General features: G+C 52.5%; 1 protein-coding gene across 13 annotated transcripts in view; it reads right to left on the bottom strand.

Moving 5' to 3' along the window:
- Window positions 1-15,584, bottom strand: part of EBF3 (EBF transcription factor 3) — a 115,831-nt gene that overhangs the window by 10,482 nt on the left and 89,765 nt on the right. For all 13 annotated transcript variants that reach the window (XM_060094022.1, XM_060094293.1, XM_060094114.1 and 10 more), the window contains exon 11: window positions 73-161. In XM_060094022.1, the coding sequence (XP_059950005.1) occupies window positions 73-161 (89 nt within the window). The remainder of the gene's footprint in view (window positions 1-72; window positions 162-15,584) is intronic.

Genomic DNA, 15,584 nt, shown 5'->3' with positions numbered 1-15,584 from the left:
CTGCCCCCAAACCGGAACCAGCCCGGTGGCGGCCCCCCCCGCGGCCAGGGCGCCACTTGCCCTTTTACTAACCTTGGGTAACCGTTCGGGATCACCCGGATGTCTTGGGATCACTTTCTGCAATCTCTGAAAGCCGTAATCTATGGTTGGTTCATTAAGGGCTGTAACAGGACACAGAAATGCAGGTCAGGTTCATTACTGTTATGCCATCCATTACGCGTTTATTGCACGCTTACAGAGAAATGTGTGGTGCTCCGGTTCTGACGCTCTTGAAAGCAAGCACCCCCGAAAGCTAGCTCCGTCCTAAGGAGTGGGTTTCCCCCTTTCTTTTGCACATGAAAGCAATGATTATTTCTAATCTATAATTAGACTGGAGGAAAGTCAAAGGGTTACTCAATATATTGTAAAAATGGGAGAGCAGTCAGAAAGTTGCAGGTCTTGGGGCCTCATACAGCCGTCACCACGGTCGCCATCGCTGTCTACATTACACAGGACCTTCCACACCGGCTGGGGATTTATGGGAAACTGGCAATTATGACATATGTCCAGCTATTGCTAGCTTCAGATTTATCCCTGTGGTCCTTTTTTGTCTAGCATATTGCCTGAGCACAAACCAGGCAGGAGGAACACTTATTCTTGCAAAGCTTTAATAATCTGTGAATGGCTGACTACAAACTGATGTAGGGCACTATCACTGCACCAGCCTCACGGAATTGCTGGCCACAAATAGTAATTAATCTTTTTATCCCTCAAATTGTAATTTTGACTATGAACTGTGCGCGGCCATAAATCAGCGGCACGCACGCTGTGTACGGTGCATGAATCACGGCCGGGGCTCCGTCCAACTGCAGCCTCTGTGTTTAACAAGCTTTATAAGGAGCCATTGGGCTTTATTATAGCTCTGCCTGACTCCAACAAAAACTGAGCCCGGAGGCCCGGGGACGCGAGTTAAGATGAAAATACTTATTAGAGTACATTACTTCTTGATGTAGATATCGTTTTCCGTGGAGTAACGCCACGGTGCATGGCGCGACATAAATCAGGGGGTTTTCGGAGCCTAATAAGACCCGCCGCCATCTATTCATTACTCAGCCCGCAATCTGGGCCATCACTTATTAGTCAGCACGTAATTTGATGATTAACACCACCCAGCTCAGCAGGTCTGTGGAGCGCCGGGAACACAAAGGCTACAGCTTCAAGGAGCGAGGTTAGAGGCTGCCTTTGAAAGTGCTTTCCGGAATAATTGGTCACCGTTATCCTCGAGTGCTCGGGCTGCTGGTGTCAACACCCACGGCGGGTCTCGTAAGCGCCGCCGGAAGACTCACACGTACACTCGATAACACGCCCGAAAGTTGAGGACCACAATACAATCTGACATTCCATCATACATGCCAGAGACAAAGGTCCGCACAGGAATGTGAAGTAAGACATTTTCTTGTTAATAAAGCATTGATCCGACATATTGATTTTACATGACATGGCTTTTGCTGCGATTTTGCCCTCCTTTTCCTTTGCAAACAGTAAAGCTCTTCAAAATGCCTCGGCGTATGTGACACGGCAAAATTTCTAACTCTCTGTGATGTAAATTCTATATGTGTAAAACCACTTCATAATCAAACCATTAATCATCAGAAGCTGTCAGCGGTGACTTGGGGGACAATTTGTCATGTCTCTGCCTGGCCGGGACAAGGGTATCAGGCCAAAGTGCAGTGCGGGGAGCGGGGTGGATGGGCCTCACCCCGCGACTTGGCCCAAAAAAGGATTCGGTGAAGTCTTATGTCTCTCGACTGGGAAACAAAAAAGGTGGCCCACTGTGCATCCCTAACACGCCAGGTTTCTCCTCTCCCCCGGCTAATCGCCATGACTGTTTGACTTAATGAATCGGCCTGATGAAAGGTGATCAGAAAAGATAGATGGGTGGCCGCTATTGATTTCATGCAAATGCCCCGACAGGTGATAGACGCTTTAATGCAAGCTTTCAGAAGCTTTATGACTTGTAATAACCATACACTCTCATTCTGGGGGAGACATTCCCGATGTTTCAGTTGAATTGACATTCTCCTTCTAGGACCCAAAAGATCTTAAAGCAGTAGAAAAAACACGGGGGTACCAGTCACCTCCCGCTTCAGCCCCAAGAGCGTTTACATCTTGAGCGCACCGCCAAGAGCGAGGTCGGACGTTCGGAAGACGACAGGCCGTCCTACGACTGCAGGTCTCGCCGTGTGGACACGGCGAGGGGGGCAGGGGGTGGGCGCCGCCGTTGCAGCTGGAAATCCCACCGGGGGCTCCGCTATGGTAGCCCGACGGACTTACGTGAAAGAATGAGAAGACGGGGCCCTTGTCTTCAAACTACAGGAGCAGAGACACATGTTCTCGGTTCTGGCGGGTGCGGGGGCTTTGATCACTTGAGGGTGGGACGGCCCACCTCTGCGTCTCCGAGAGTAGCTGCCATCCGCGGGGCCGACCGGCGGCCTTCCGAGGGCCACACCCCACAGAACCCTCCTGCCCGTGCCAGGCAGGACAGGGAGTCGCCCAGCCTTGGCTGGCAAACTCTACAGCTGGAGGAGAAAGCAGAAGCCCCTTCGCACACATCTGATCAATCCTCCGCGTGTGGAGTGTACAAGGAGGGCCCGGCCGAGCCAGGCCACGGCTCTGCACGTCCAGTCACAGAGCACCGAGCCAGGCCAATCAATACCACTTTCCTGTTTTAGAACTGGGTAATTATGAGGGGGAGAGATTGCCTGACCTTTCACCTGCACTGCATTACTTTGCTGATATTAAGATAAATTGCCTGATTTTGGGTAAACATATGCTGCGATTCAAGCTGTCAGCACTGGTTTGCTCAGGGATAATTTGTATTGATCTCCCAGCTTCTGCCCAATTTTGCTTACTGACCTCGTGGATAATTAGAGAAGGAGCCTTGGGTGAGCTCAAGTCGGGACGAAGAAGAAATATGAAGAAGAATAAAGCAAATTTGTTTTATGTTAATATTTGTAGGTCCTCCTCTGGCCCTCACATCTGTCAGCATCAGGAGAGCCGTAAATTAATGGACTTGGTTCCTGAGCAGTTTATTCCCAGGAATTATTTAGCAGCGTGCTTAGTCTCTGAACATGTGTCACTGGGTTAAATTAATTTAAACTCTGCCTTAAACACAACAAAAACAAATGTTATTTTCTGCTGAAGGGGAAAAAACCAAGACATTTCTCAAAACGTATTACAAGCGTCCACCCTTCTGCAGGGATTTCCACCGATCTGCGTCGGAGAGGGTGAGTTTTACAATAAACCGCTCCCCCGACCCCAGCAAAAAAAAAAGTAATTAGTGCCCGTTATTTGTTCTGAATTCAAATCTTGCTACGATGGGCCACTACCTATAAAAGAGATGACTGCAGGCACAAAATTATATCATTTAAGATATGTCAGATTATAAGGCTGTTGTATCAAAAGTCATAAAACAAATGTCCCTTGTGAAATATCTCTTTATTAACCGTGCCATAAGATATTAACATTCCTCATTTAGTGGAGGGCCTTTTATCTGTTTCAAATACATTATTCGTCCTTTTAGAGATAAACTGTATTAATATCCATTTGAGTAGGCTACCGTGGCCTAATGCATAGTAATTTTTGTTGGAGAGCTTTTATTTTAGACTAAGAAAATTACACAGCAATAAAACCTGAATGAACCAGAAGCTAGAGTAGCCGGGAATCACATTCCATGCCAAATGGGGCAGGCAATCAGGCAGCCTGTGAAAGGCCAGATATCCGGCTATCATATGCAGGCCAGCATCCAGCACGGGTCATACAAATAGAGCCTGACACGGCCACATAGACTCAATGAGTCCTACACGCCGGAATAGCCTACAGCTCGGGAAGGATACATATTTAAATATATTTGAGTGTACTGGTGTTAATCTCGTTACTTTACATGCATTAAAGTCATAACAGAAGAAGCATTCTAAATATTTAAGTCATGCCCGTGTACTGGGGGATTAATCATTCCGCAATTGATAAAATTTTAACGGTCTGTGATGTCAGTTCAAGTTGGGATTGCCGGAGCTAATGTGGCAGCAGAGAATGGCATCAGGCTCTGAGCTGCAGCTGCGGCCAGAGCAGCTCCAATCGGCCGGCTGCAATTAGAAACGTACCAATGGGCAAGAGTCAGTGGCGTTTTCTTTCTTGTGACATACATAGTTTTAGTTTTCCTTTTGATGGCTCAACCTTCTTTGTCAGCCAACCCTGCCCTGCAGTCTGTGCTGATCTCTAATACCCCAAAACGTATATGATTATTTTATTAGACTTGAATAGCAAGTCCATTAACATCTAAACGTAATTCAATGAAGCAAGGGGACATCTTCCGGACCTCTGGGGTGATAACACAGAAACAGAATTTCAGATTGGGCAGCGTATGTGTTTGGGGCCAATGAGTGTTTTCTACAAAGAGCCACCTCTCTTAGAAGGAAAACGGCCAAACCGAATGCCTTTAAGTCCGGTTCATCCACTCGACATTTATTAAGCAGCTACTACATGCCTGGGGCTCCACTGTGGGAAACCTGCTCCCCAAGGGCATCAGGGAACAGCAGCCCCGAGCATGTTCATGCTGCTGCTGCTTCAATGGGTGGCCTGCCCAGGGTGCTGGGATCCCCCCAACCTCCCCCCAGGCCTGGCTGGAGGTGCCCTGCCTGCAAACAGGGACTGGTCTGGGGCAGGAAGGAGGGGTCATGGTGACAAGGCTGAATTGTGATGGCAACCTCCCAACCACTCCTGCCGGGGAGACCTGGAGACCAGCCCAGCCAGCGAGCAGGGCCGCCGACTTTAAGTACACCAAGACTAGCTGTTCTTACAGCCACAGTTGTGTTTTTAAAACAGTGTCGTTAGCGCACAAGGGGGACAGTCACAGGTAGGAAACTAGCCACTTTTAGCATCGCCTCTGCGCTGCTTAAACCGAAGCCCAGCGAGCAAAGAAAGATACAAGAAGTTTCAGGTTTAGCACAAATTCTCCTTCTGCCTGAAAAACCTGCCTACAACAATAAAAACAGGAAGACATTCATTTGCTTCATTCCAGCTGCTGGTTGCAGCTATTAAGTGAGTTCCAGTTTCATTTCAATAATGATCATCTTCCTGTAACTTCCCAATCATGCATTTGTCATAATGCAGTAATTTTCTAGCTACAAACAGATCCTCATAATGAGGCAGTTTTTCACATTAGCAACATAACTACATAATAAGAACATCTGCAGTTCCTTTTCCGAGGGACAAGAACGCACTTCAATTAAAGCAATGGGGATTGTTAAATAAGATATAGTATATTTTACTAACAGGGATACCCAGACCCTGCCCCGACAGGCTGCAACCCTTCAGTGTGCCTGAATGAACACAGGTTGTAATGTGTAAAAATTAAATAAAGTAAAATTAAATTGCTCAATACAAAGACATCCCTCTAGAGGGTGTTAGTGATTTCAGTGACAAAGTGCTATTTGCTGACAAGTAGTTTACACATTAACCAGCTGAATCCAAGGGGGAAAAATGCCAATAGCAATTATATCACCTTGAGGTTATTAAATGTCCCACTGATAAGTAACTAGGTGAACTTGACCAGGTGATAAAGGCTGCTGTGAGCAAATGATTGTGCGCTGAAGAGTGTTCCTCTGTCCTGCTGTTTCTCCAGACACCTTTCCTTTCAAAAATGACTGTATAAAAAGTTACATTAAAAATGCGTGGCCACAGAAGACAAAACTGGTATTGAGCTCCCCAACACCTCGCCCCGCCGGAGCACCGCCACCACTCCAGCTCTGAAACATGACACCCGGGCTGTGAACGCCTGGTTTTTGGGTTTTGTTTTGTTTTGTTTTTTCTCTCCTCCCTTTTTTAGGCTTTAAAATGATGCTAAGTTCTCCACTTTATCATCAACTGTCTCCTCCAAGTGCATTTCATCTATAAGAAATTCAGATGCTCGGGAAATTAAAATTTCAAAGATCTGCTGCAAAAAAAAAAAAATCAATGGGGCGAGATCAATGCTCATAGAAATTTCATGAACTTTGAACTGGTCCGGGCCTGATGAGGAGAGGTGGCTGGAGTTCCAGGCAGCTGATGGCTCCTTGTGCGGCCGCCCGAGAGCGGGCCGTGCAGCCGAGAGGAGGACCATGTCGGAGATGGGTTTCTGCTTTCATATTTTGTCCGACAAAAAAATTAATTTTTAGTCTATTTCAGTAACAAGCAAAGATAGAAAGAGAGCAGCCGGCCTCCGCAACGCGCCTGCAACACCCCACTTCGTAAGAGCACCTCTCGCTCTGCACATTAACGCGGCCACGAAATGAAATCGGTTCCCTTAGCAGCCGATTGCAGGTGCAAATTAATATTGTAAAATGAAGATCGATACATGGACAGGGCCAAATCAATAGCGGCTAAATTATTGCTGCATTTTCCTCCTCATTCAAGATGAGTTGTGTTTTCCTCTCAAAGTCAATACTTTGCAGCTTTTCTCATTAATTTCTCAATAAATTCGGCAATGAATTTCAATCACAGAACTCGGCAGGGTGAGCCAGGCACCGTGCACGGGAAACACAAAGGCCGCGGTGGGCCTGCATCACTCACCACGAGGCGCTGCCCCGGAGCCGGCCTGGGCACGGCAGGGACAGACGGGAGGCGCCGGGCACCCTTCTCCAACGCCAAGCACCAAGCGGCTCAGCCTAGGTCGCCCGCATCAAAGGGGCGTGGCTTTTCCAGCATCAGACCCACCCCAGGACAGCATCGGTTTCACACGGGGGAGCCCCTCTGACCCACTAAGCCAAGGGTACCTTGTGTCACCAAGACTTCTGAGGACCGGAGAAGCGCCACGCTTGACTTCTAATTGGAAGTCAAGCATCGCCTCGGCCTCACGGGGAGGACTGTCTGGTATTCACACGCCCGGCCCAGTGCACAGGGACCTGCGCCATTCACCACCGCCTGGCAGCGGACAGCGGCATTGTGATGTGACACCAGACTCAGAAAAGGGGACAGCACATCTTCCTTGTTCCCAAAATAATACCCTTGCCGACAACTGTTGGATTGCATTCAAACAATTCTGTTTACATACCTCAAAGAATGCACCAGATTATGGCTTTTATAGTCACGTTCAAACGACGTCTACGGAGCCCAGGCCGGCAGCTAAGGAAAACCAAGGCACGTGGCGTCGGATGCTCCCACTCCCCAGAGGGCTCGGCCCCGGCGACAGGGACCCCCGAGACACGCTCCCCAGGGAGGCAGGGGAGGGGCACCAGCCATCCTGCAACCCTCACCTCCCCCACCCCGGCTGTTCCGGCAAAGGTAGCCCCTTCCCTCCACGTGTAAAAGAGTCTGAACAAAAGGGAGGGAGATGGTGGCCAATAAAAATCATCCCCAACAGAACAAAGAGCACAAACTACCCAGATGTCACCCTTCCTTTAAGAAAGAAAAATCAAGCGTGCCTGTGCTGTCGACCCTCTTAGAGATTTTGAGCGGGGAGGGGTAAAACCCAAGTGGGCAACAAAGCGCTCCGTGGAGAACCATCCGGGCAGTGGGTCGGCACACTTGAAACCGGCGTAAAATCTCCGTAGAGAGATAAGCTGAGAAAGGAGCTCTGGAAGTTCACCCCCTCCCAAGGCTGGAGGTGGCCCTGCTCTGGGAAGACCCCTCCCTCCCGTGTGCCCGAGGCAACCAGCCCCCGGGGCACACGTCCCAGGCCATCCGATCACATGCTGCTCCCGGAAGGTGCGGCCGTCACCCTGTGTCACAGCACCTGCCCTGCTCAGCGCAGGGCGCACAGTAGGTGCTCCATAGTAAGGAATAAGGACCACGAGGACCCACAGGGCTTCTGGAAAATACCAAGCCAATGGAGAAGGTATACTTCACTTTTGACTTGGAGAAGTCAAGGTGAACATGACGTTTCCCATATATCCACGTGAGAACTTGTTCACTAATGTTTCACGGCAGCATCACTTGTCTTACAGTTGGCCCTCTGTATCCGCCCGTGCCACATCCTCAGCCCTGACCTCAGATACGAAGGACCACACTGTAAGGGACTTGAGCATCCACAGCTTTGGTCCTGGAACCCATCCCCGGGGGATCCTGAGAAGCGACTGTACCAAGGCTCCACCGACAGATGAATGGATAAAATGTGGTCTCTGTGTACAAGCGAAGACCCTTCAGGCACACAGAGGAAGGAAGCGCTGATCACACCTCCACCCGGGGGAAATGTGAGTGGACGAACCTGGTCACAAAGGACCCCATATACTGTATGATTCCATGCACGTGAAAGGTCCAGCGGGGCAAATGCATAGATACAGGAAGTAGATTCGTAGCTGCCTGGTGGGGGGGCGGGGGGACTGCTGATGGATGCAGGGCTCCTTTTTGTGTAATGAACTGTTCTTGACTTAGGTTAGTGGTTGCACAGCTTTGGGACTGTACTAAAAACCCCTTAATTGTAGACTTCGGGTGAATTTTAGGCTGTGTGAACTATATCTGAATACAGAACAAAATTTTTTAAGTGAAAGTAACACCCCTAACCTAGATTCAAATGCATGTGCCAGCTGTGCCTATACCGAGGGAAAGGCCTCTCACAGCCTGAATACTGTCTGCGGTGCGTCTGGCATCTGCGTAAAAGAACGGAGGCCGGAACTGGGGTGAGCAGGCCCCCAGCTGTGCGGGGTGGAGCAGAGGGCGGAGGAAGAGACGCCCCCCCCCCGTCCAGGGGATAAGCTGGCCGTCCTCAATGCCCACGGAGGCGTTTGTAACCCCTGGTTTTTCAAGGTGAACAAAGAGGAGAAGCAACATTCTAAGGCAGAGCCTTTAAAGACATCGCCAAGATTAACGTAAATATTGAAATCACAAAACAGAGTCTGTGAACACAGGATCCTGGTTTCGTCTCTCAAGTAAAACAGTCCCGCCTGACGCGCTCCCTCCATCTCCTCCGCCCGTGGCGCAGGCTCTGCCGTCTGTCTGCGGACCCCCGACGCGCAGGGGCGCAGCCCGCCGGCCCCGGCCCCCCGTCTCTGCAGGGGTGCTCCGCCCACAGACCCACGGCTGCCCCTCTCCTCGGAGACCCGAACAGCTCTCGGGACTCTTTCATTACGGTCTCTTCTCTTTCTCGTTCCCATCAGGCTCTGAGTCAGCTGGATCGGGCGCCGTACATCGGTCGAGGGCAGCCCAGAACCAGGCACGGGGCTGCCAGGGTGAAGCCAGCCTGGGGCCCCGCGAGGAACCCACCGCGAGCACACCTACGAGACGCAGCTGTTTTCCCGCCTTCTCTGCATCACCTGCAGAGTACCTGGCCCAGGCGGGCCTCGGGGAGATACTGAACACCGGACACCACGGGTAAATTCCAAGTCACGTCGACACGAAGCCTCAGCATCCCACCCTGGACGCTGTGCTCGCCTTAAAGATCAACACTGTTGGCGGGTATTCTCTGAGTGCGGAGGAAAGCAGGCACCAGGTGGGCGTGGCGTCAGGGGTGGTGAAGAGGAGGCAGGTGGCTGGCAGGTGGGCCCCCTGGTGCCACGACAGAGCGCACGCAGCCTGGGCCGGCCGCCAGGGTGTGAGGAGGGACCGTTGGCAGGTGGCTCGCGGGCAGGGCACGTGAGGCTGTGGGCCCAGCACCTCGCACACGCGTAGCTCACCTCCATGGTGGTAAAATGGGTCAACTTTGGAAACGACCTCCATTGTAACGGACAACAAGCACACAGGCAAACTGAGCGTCTTCAGCTTGGGGTGCACGGCGGCCGGACGCCCTGAGGGTCACCGAGGTCCTGCCGTAAAAGTACCCAAGGAGCAGCAGCCCCTGGGCGGGCTTGGTGCTTGTTCATCCCAAAGGGCACCGGGGACGTGTTTGCAAGGAATGGCGCCACGCTGGTCTTCAAAAGCGGGTGGAAGTGATCATGGGGGCCAAAGCATCTGGCTGATCACAGCGCCAGGCACACGGATCCTGAGGATGGGCAGGAGTGCCACATAGCCGGCCCCCACCCCCTCCCATCCCCAGGGCTGAGGCCTGAGGGGCCAAGGGGAGTCCCTGGCAAGGGCCTTCTCCTGGGAGGATCAAAAGGGGTGAAAAGATGGGGAAGAAATCTGGCAGAATCCCCTCTACACCCAGCCGCCCAGATGCCCTGACTCTGGTCCTCAGATGCTCCGGGTGGGAGAGGGTCAGGCCGGTAGAAGGCTGGGCCGACTCTGCAGAGCTCACCCTGTCAGGCGGTAGGATTCCCGTGCATGGAGGGCATAAGGGAGGGCGGTCATGAGGGCGGGAAGGGTGGCGTCTGGAAGGCGGATGATGGACCCACTGCCAGGCTGCACCTTCGAGGAGCTTCCCCCGAAGATGATTTATACCGACAGGTACAGAGCTCTGCAGTGGCCTACGGTCTCGATGGGAGGTTCTGTCTTTAAAGTTTAACACGCTCTGTAATGCGTCTTCTACTAGAGCACGGGTGCCAGCCACGTGCACCCAGGTCCCTCCTGGAACCAAGTTATTCCACATGCTCGTTAAGAGCACTGGAAAACTTCTATGTATTTATTTTGGGGGGTGTAGCAAACAGTTCACGTCACCGACGAAGAGGCTCCCATCTTCCGTTGTTTTACTGAAAAACCATTCTAAGAAAGTTCGAATGACTCAAGTTGGCATTTTCTGTAATGAATAAAAAAGGCCCAACTGATTCAAATGATACTTTTTTTAACGGACTTTTTCTCGGGTTCAGCCTTTAGGATCCAAGCCTCAGCCGAGAGCCTAAAGACCTTCCCAAAACAAAGGTTTCAAATGAAAACACGAGCAGCCCCTGGACCCCAGGGGCATCCTCGTCCCAGCTCGCACAGCCCCCGACAGCAAACCCCACTCACCCCGTCCGCCTCCCGCCTGGGCCATGGCCTCGCGCGCGGCCAAAGGGACGTGGTGGAGGAGGCCTGTGGCTTCCGCGACTGCAGGCAGCCAGGAAGAAAACAAGAGACATTTCTCTCCTGTTTCTACTCTTCCAGGGCCACGGGCTGGAGGGGTGGGGGGGTGCGGTGCTATTTCTTCTCCTCTTTGGCAACAGAAGGCTCACAGGCTTCCTCGGTGGGTTCTCCGCTGAAACGGTGGTTCAGACACTTGCCCTGGTCTTCCTCCTTGAAGCTACGGGACTTGCTCCTGCGAGGGTGACGCGTGGGCTCTGTTTTTACCCCGTTATCGCTGCCTTCTTCTGCACTTCCGTTGATGCTGTTCACTCTTGTTGTGCTTTTAAAGGGTCCCTCCTCCATCTCCCTGCCACCCCACATCCTGTCCCAGAAGCAGCGCAGGCACCCTGACCAGCCAGAGACGCCAAATAAAACCCTGGACGGGGCCCAGTCCCATCCCGCGCCTCGTGCCCGGGGCCTCCCGGGTGGGGGGAGGTTAGCGGGCCTGTGTCCCTGCAACCACTGAGGGAAACCCGTGACCCTTTTGTCCTTTGGGGAAGACAAATGGTTGTCTCCTCTCTGCTGCGTTCTGTCAGGTTCGGTGCCGAGAGTCAATACCTTCACCTTGATGTGGAAACTTCGTGATTTATCAGTCGGTTCTCCTCCCGGGTGAGCACAGCCCCGCCGAGCACAGCCATCGGGCCGCGGAAAGAGCGGCCTGTGGTCACAGCACTTGGAAAACAACCAAAGCCCCTCCGATGACAGACAAATGTGTCTTGTTAGCAACTGCCCAAAAGCGCTTGACTTGTACTAATAACAAAAAGGCCATGCTGGTCACCGTGGGTCCAAAGACGAAGCACCCTGTCACCAGCCTGGTTGGGAAATTAGCAAATAATGTTCTTTTCCTTGATAAATGGGTGACAGCTCCCTCTCACCAATCATTTCTAACATTTTGATGCATGCCTATGATCCCACTGGAGGAGCAGAAAAGTTTACTGGCCCTCAATTTTCAGATGATGAATGGAACTCCTCTAAATGTGCGATTTCTGTATGAGGTATAGTTCATTTTAAGCAATTCTAGTAAATGGGTGTCACTGATTAGGACAAATAGTCTACTTGTGCAATAGCACAAACGGTGTGTCTCATTCTCCCGGTCTCCGTCGAGACAGGAGAGGAAGGAAACAGCAAGGACCCCGGGAGCCCTCACCGCCCCACTCTTTAGAGGGACCCGGGACTGGATCTGTGCCCCCAGCACCCACTCAGCGAGCTGGCAGATTCACTGATCGTCATTTGATCCAATGCTGGGACCGCACTATGCAGAGGACACCGGCGGGGGGGGGGGCACGCCCTCCCTTCCTCTGTGGCCCTAAGGAGCCCCGCCAATGACCCCAACGATGACCAGCTGGTCTCCACGCCCAGGTCTGCACACCATCCCAGCCAGTGGGGAGAAATTCGCCCTCTGCCCCCAACACGTAACCAAGGACGAGCCAACGTGGCTGGGGCGGGAGGAGAAACTGCGTTGGAGTCGTGCGTTATCTGAGTCGCTATCCCAGCTCTCCAGATTCCGGACAGGCCCAGAGGTGGCCTGAGCTCAGCACGTTCTTCCATATAACTAACCTCACGTGAAAGTGAGGCTGTCTATCCTCCAGGGGACGGCGGATTTCCACTGACACCATCCAACTGGCGAGCTGGGACCAGTGGAAGCCCTGTGCCTGCGGGGCGCCCGCGGCAGCCGGGAACGCACAGGTAGCAGCCGGAGCCGCCGGGCCTCACTGGCCGGGACAGGGAGCCCAGGAGTCACAGACTCCTGAACCCCAAACTCAGAACTCGGAACGGAGGTATCTCCGCCGTGTCCACCTCCGTGGTTAAGAACTTATAATCGAAATAATCGGTTGGTTTACATTGAAGGGGAAGGCATTAGCATTTAGTTTAGCGAAGTAGAAACAGTATGATTTGTGGAAGGCAATTAGGAATCATTTGCTCCATGGATACAAGTAATTTGTTTGAAGAGCGCTGGCCTGGGAGAGAGCTGGCTGGAGCCGGCTGTGGTCGAGGGCGCCGCTGACTCTACTGTGTGTCACCATGCTGTTGACAGAATCACATCTGAACACTCACAAAAGAGCTTTACAATACTTCAGGAACGCCGGCGCCCTTCAAGGGGTGCGGTGAAGTGTGGGTTCGGTGGCAGAAGGCTGCGAGAGGATACGGTGGCCCCGGGCGAGCCACCCGGTGCCGGGACAGCTCCCGAGGACAGGGCGGTCACCTCCTGGACATGTCGCCAGTTTTACGGCACAACGGGATTTAAAAAAACCAACCAACCAACCACAAACACTGTATCGGGAAGAACACAAACTGTTAGCAGCTACTGGTTGAGTAATGATTTCATGACTGAAATTGAATGCACGTCTTCGTGCAGAAAATGCCCATTTTTAGGTTCCCATGTAGTCAGTGCTTTGCAGACCTAAGACCGGCCCAAGCCCTGTGTGGGCTGCTCTGGCCCTGGGCACCATCGCTGCCAGCATCTTGTTTACTAACTGGGTTGGCTGGGCCCGTGGCAGACAGCATGTTGATTCCTGGTAATTGGTGATATAACTCCTTTAATTGAGCAAAAGAAATCTCTAAACTGAGGGTGGGTCAGCCACACATTTGGGCGCAAGAGGTCAACAGGGAGAGCCCCGTGGCTGCGTCCTGGTGTCCCGCAGAACCACGCTGGGACTCAGGCCACCACCAAGCAGCTCCAGCTTTTTTGTGTAATAGGAAAACCCTTCTGCCAAATGGACGTGTTAGGAAATCAGGGACACTCGCATCTGTGCATCAACACCTCACACTTGGAATGTGTCTGTAAAAGCGGTTTTCGCTCAAACATAATTTCAATTAGAAGCATACAAATGCCAATTTGTCTTAACAACTAACACCGCAATGTTTACATTATAATTAAAAAAGAATTTCTTTTACTGCTCTTAACAATTTGATGTCTTTCTACTGGTGAAATTACGAACGTGAAACTGTTCAATCAGCCCTTACCACTGAGCTCCTCAGGTAGGATATTCCAGGACTATTTTAATTATTATTAAACAAGCAAGTGATACACTATTAGACAAATATTAAAACAAGCATTACACTCAGTTATTAATTTGCACTGTTCACTTTTAAATGCAGCAAATATCTCATTAATTTAATTTTAGGTGCCCACCCGTTTATATTGCATTTTACAGTCTAGAAGGCAATTTACTATTAACTGGCAATTACATACAGAGTGATTGTTAATTCTGCTCCTAAGTGCTAGCCGCTTGAAAATTGTTCTCTCTCTCTAATTTTTGACCTTCTTACAACAGGGGTGAGGCACGCTGGGAATACAAAGGACTAGGACGGAAGAGCTGGACATGTCACTGTGACTCATTCTTTTAATTCACCGGGTGCTAATCAACTGCACCGCCACTGCTTCCCAAGGTAATTGTCTCTTTAGAGTAGTTGAAAGCAGCAGGCAAAGGGGCCTGGATGGATGGGCTTGGCCTGCCCCCCCCCCCCGCCTACGCCCACTCTGGGTTGACTAATCGGGTCTGGTTCTGAAGAATCTGGTGCTTCTCAGATCGCTGTAAACAGATCACTTAGGCCTTTGCCTTTGGCTGGGGGCGGGGGGCGGGGGCCCTCCGCAGCACTCTGGTTCCTCATCCCCAGGCCTGGCGGCCTCACCCCGAGGGTTCAGTGTGACGGTGTCCGCGCAGCCTCCAGGCCCGGGGATGCTGATGGGAGCCAGATGCCCAGGGGACGGGGCCCTCCCCGCAGGGGCTGTGCCCATGTCCTGCCTGCAGAAGGGCTGGCTCAGCTTTCAGAGGGAGAGCAATTCCCAATGATTGCTTCTCTGTCCCATCAATTTCAGGGCAATGCAAATCAGACAGAAGCTTCCAGGTCAGACAGGTTATGACCCCACCTTTCCTCTGCTCCCTGGGAGTGTAGGCCCCCGTATCCCTTACGTGCGTTTGAAATGTATATTCCCGTTAATGATGGGGGTGTGGGGGAAGGCTGTAAATTAGCCCCCGCAGAGAGGCCAAGCTCACTGAATGGCTTCATTGAAAGGCCCGTTCGTGGGAGAACTCCTGATGGAGGAAACCCCATAGCCTTGGGCAGCCGGGACCCTGAATTTGGGGTCCGAGAAGCCCCATCAGCAGGGAGGGGTCACGGCGTCGGCTGCAGGAATGGAATATGGGCGTCAGGACGCGGGTGTCACTGGAACAGACTCGGGGACACCCACCGCCCTGCGGGCACGAGGCCTCCAGCCAAGGAAAGCGTCCTGCCTGGCCGAGGACGGCGGGCTACAGAGAGCGCTGCCCCACGGCAGCCCCAGGGAGGCAGGCCCTCGGCCACGGGACCCCCGCTGGCGGCGACGGGCGGCCCCCTGCCCTCGCGCCTTCCCCTCCAGCCGCACCCGCGCCCGCCGCGATGCTCAGCACGGGGCCCTTTCCTGCCACGCGGGCCACCATCCTCAGTGGCCAACGGTGGGGTGAAGAACCAGACCTTCCTGCTACTGTGTCTCCTCTCAAAAGAGTCGCTGCTGCTGACGATAGCCCGCCGACCTCGGCACCAAAAGCCCGCGGGTCAAGAACCCGATGTCAGGGGCAGGGCCGGAGGTGCCCGCGGGGGAGCGGCCAGGAGGCCAGAGAGGCTGACAGGGACAGCCGACTCCCCGTCCGTTTGGGGCAGAGCCATCGGTCCCACCA

Source organism: Mesoplodon densirostris, chromosome 1 (genome assembly GCF_025265405.1).
Source record: "Mesoplodon densirostris isolate mMesDen1 chromosome 1, mMesDen1 primary haplotype, whole genome shotgun sequence".
Taxonomy (NCBI): domain Eukaryota; kingdom Metazoa; phylum Chordata; class Mammalia; order Artiodactyla; family Ziphiidae; genus Mesoplodon; species Mesoplodon densirostris.
The sequence above is the reverse complement of the archived record's forward strand: the minus strand, read 5'-3'. Positions and strand labels throughout refer to the sequence as shown.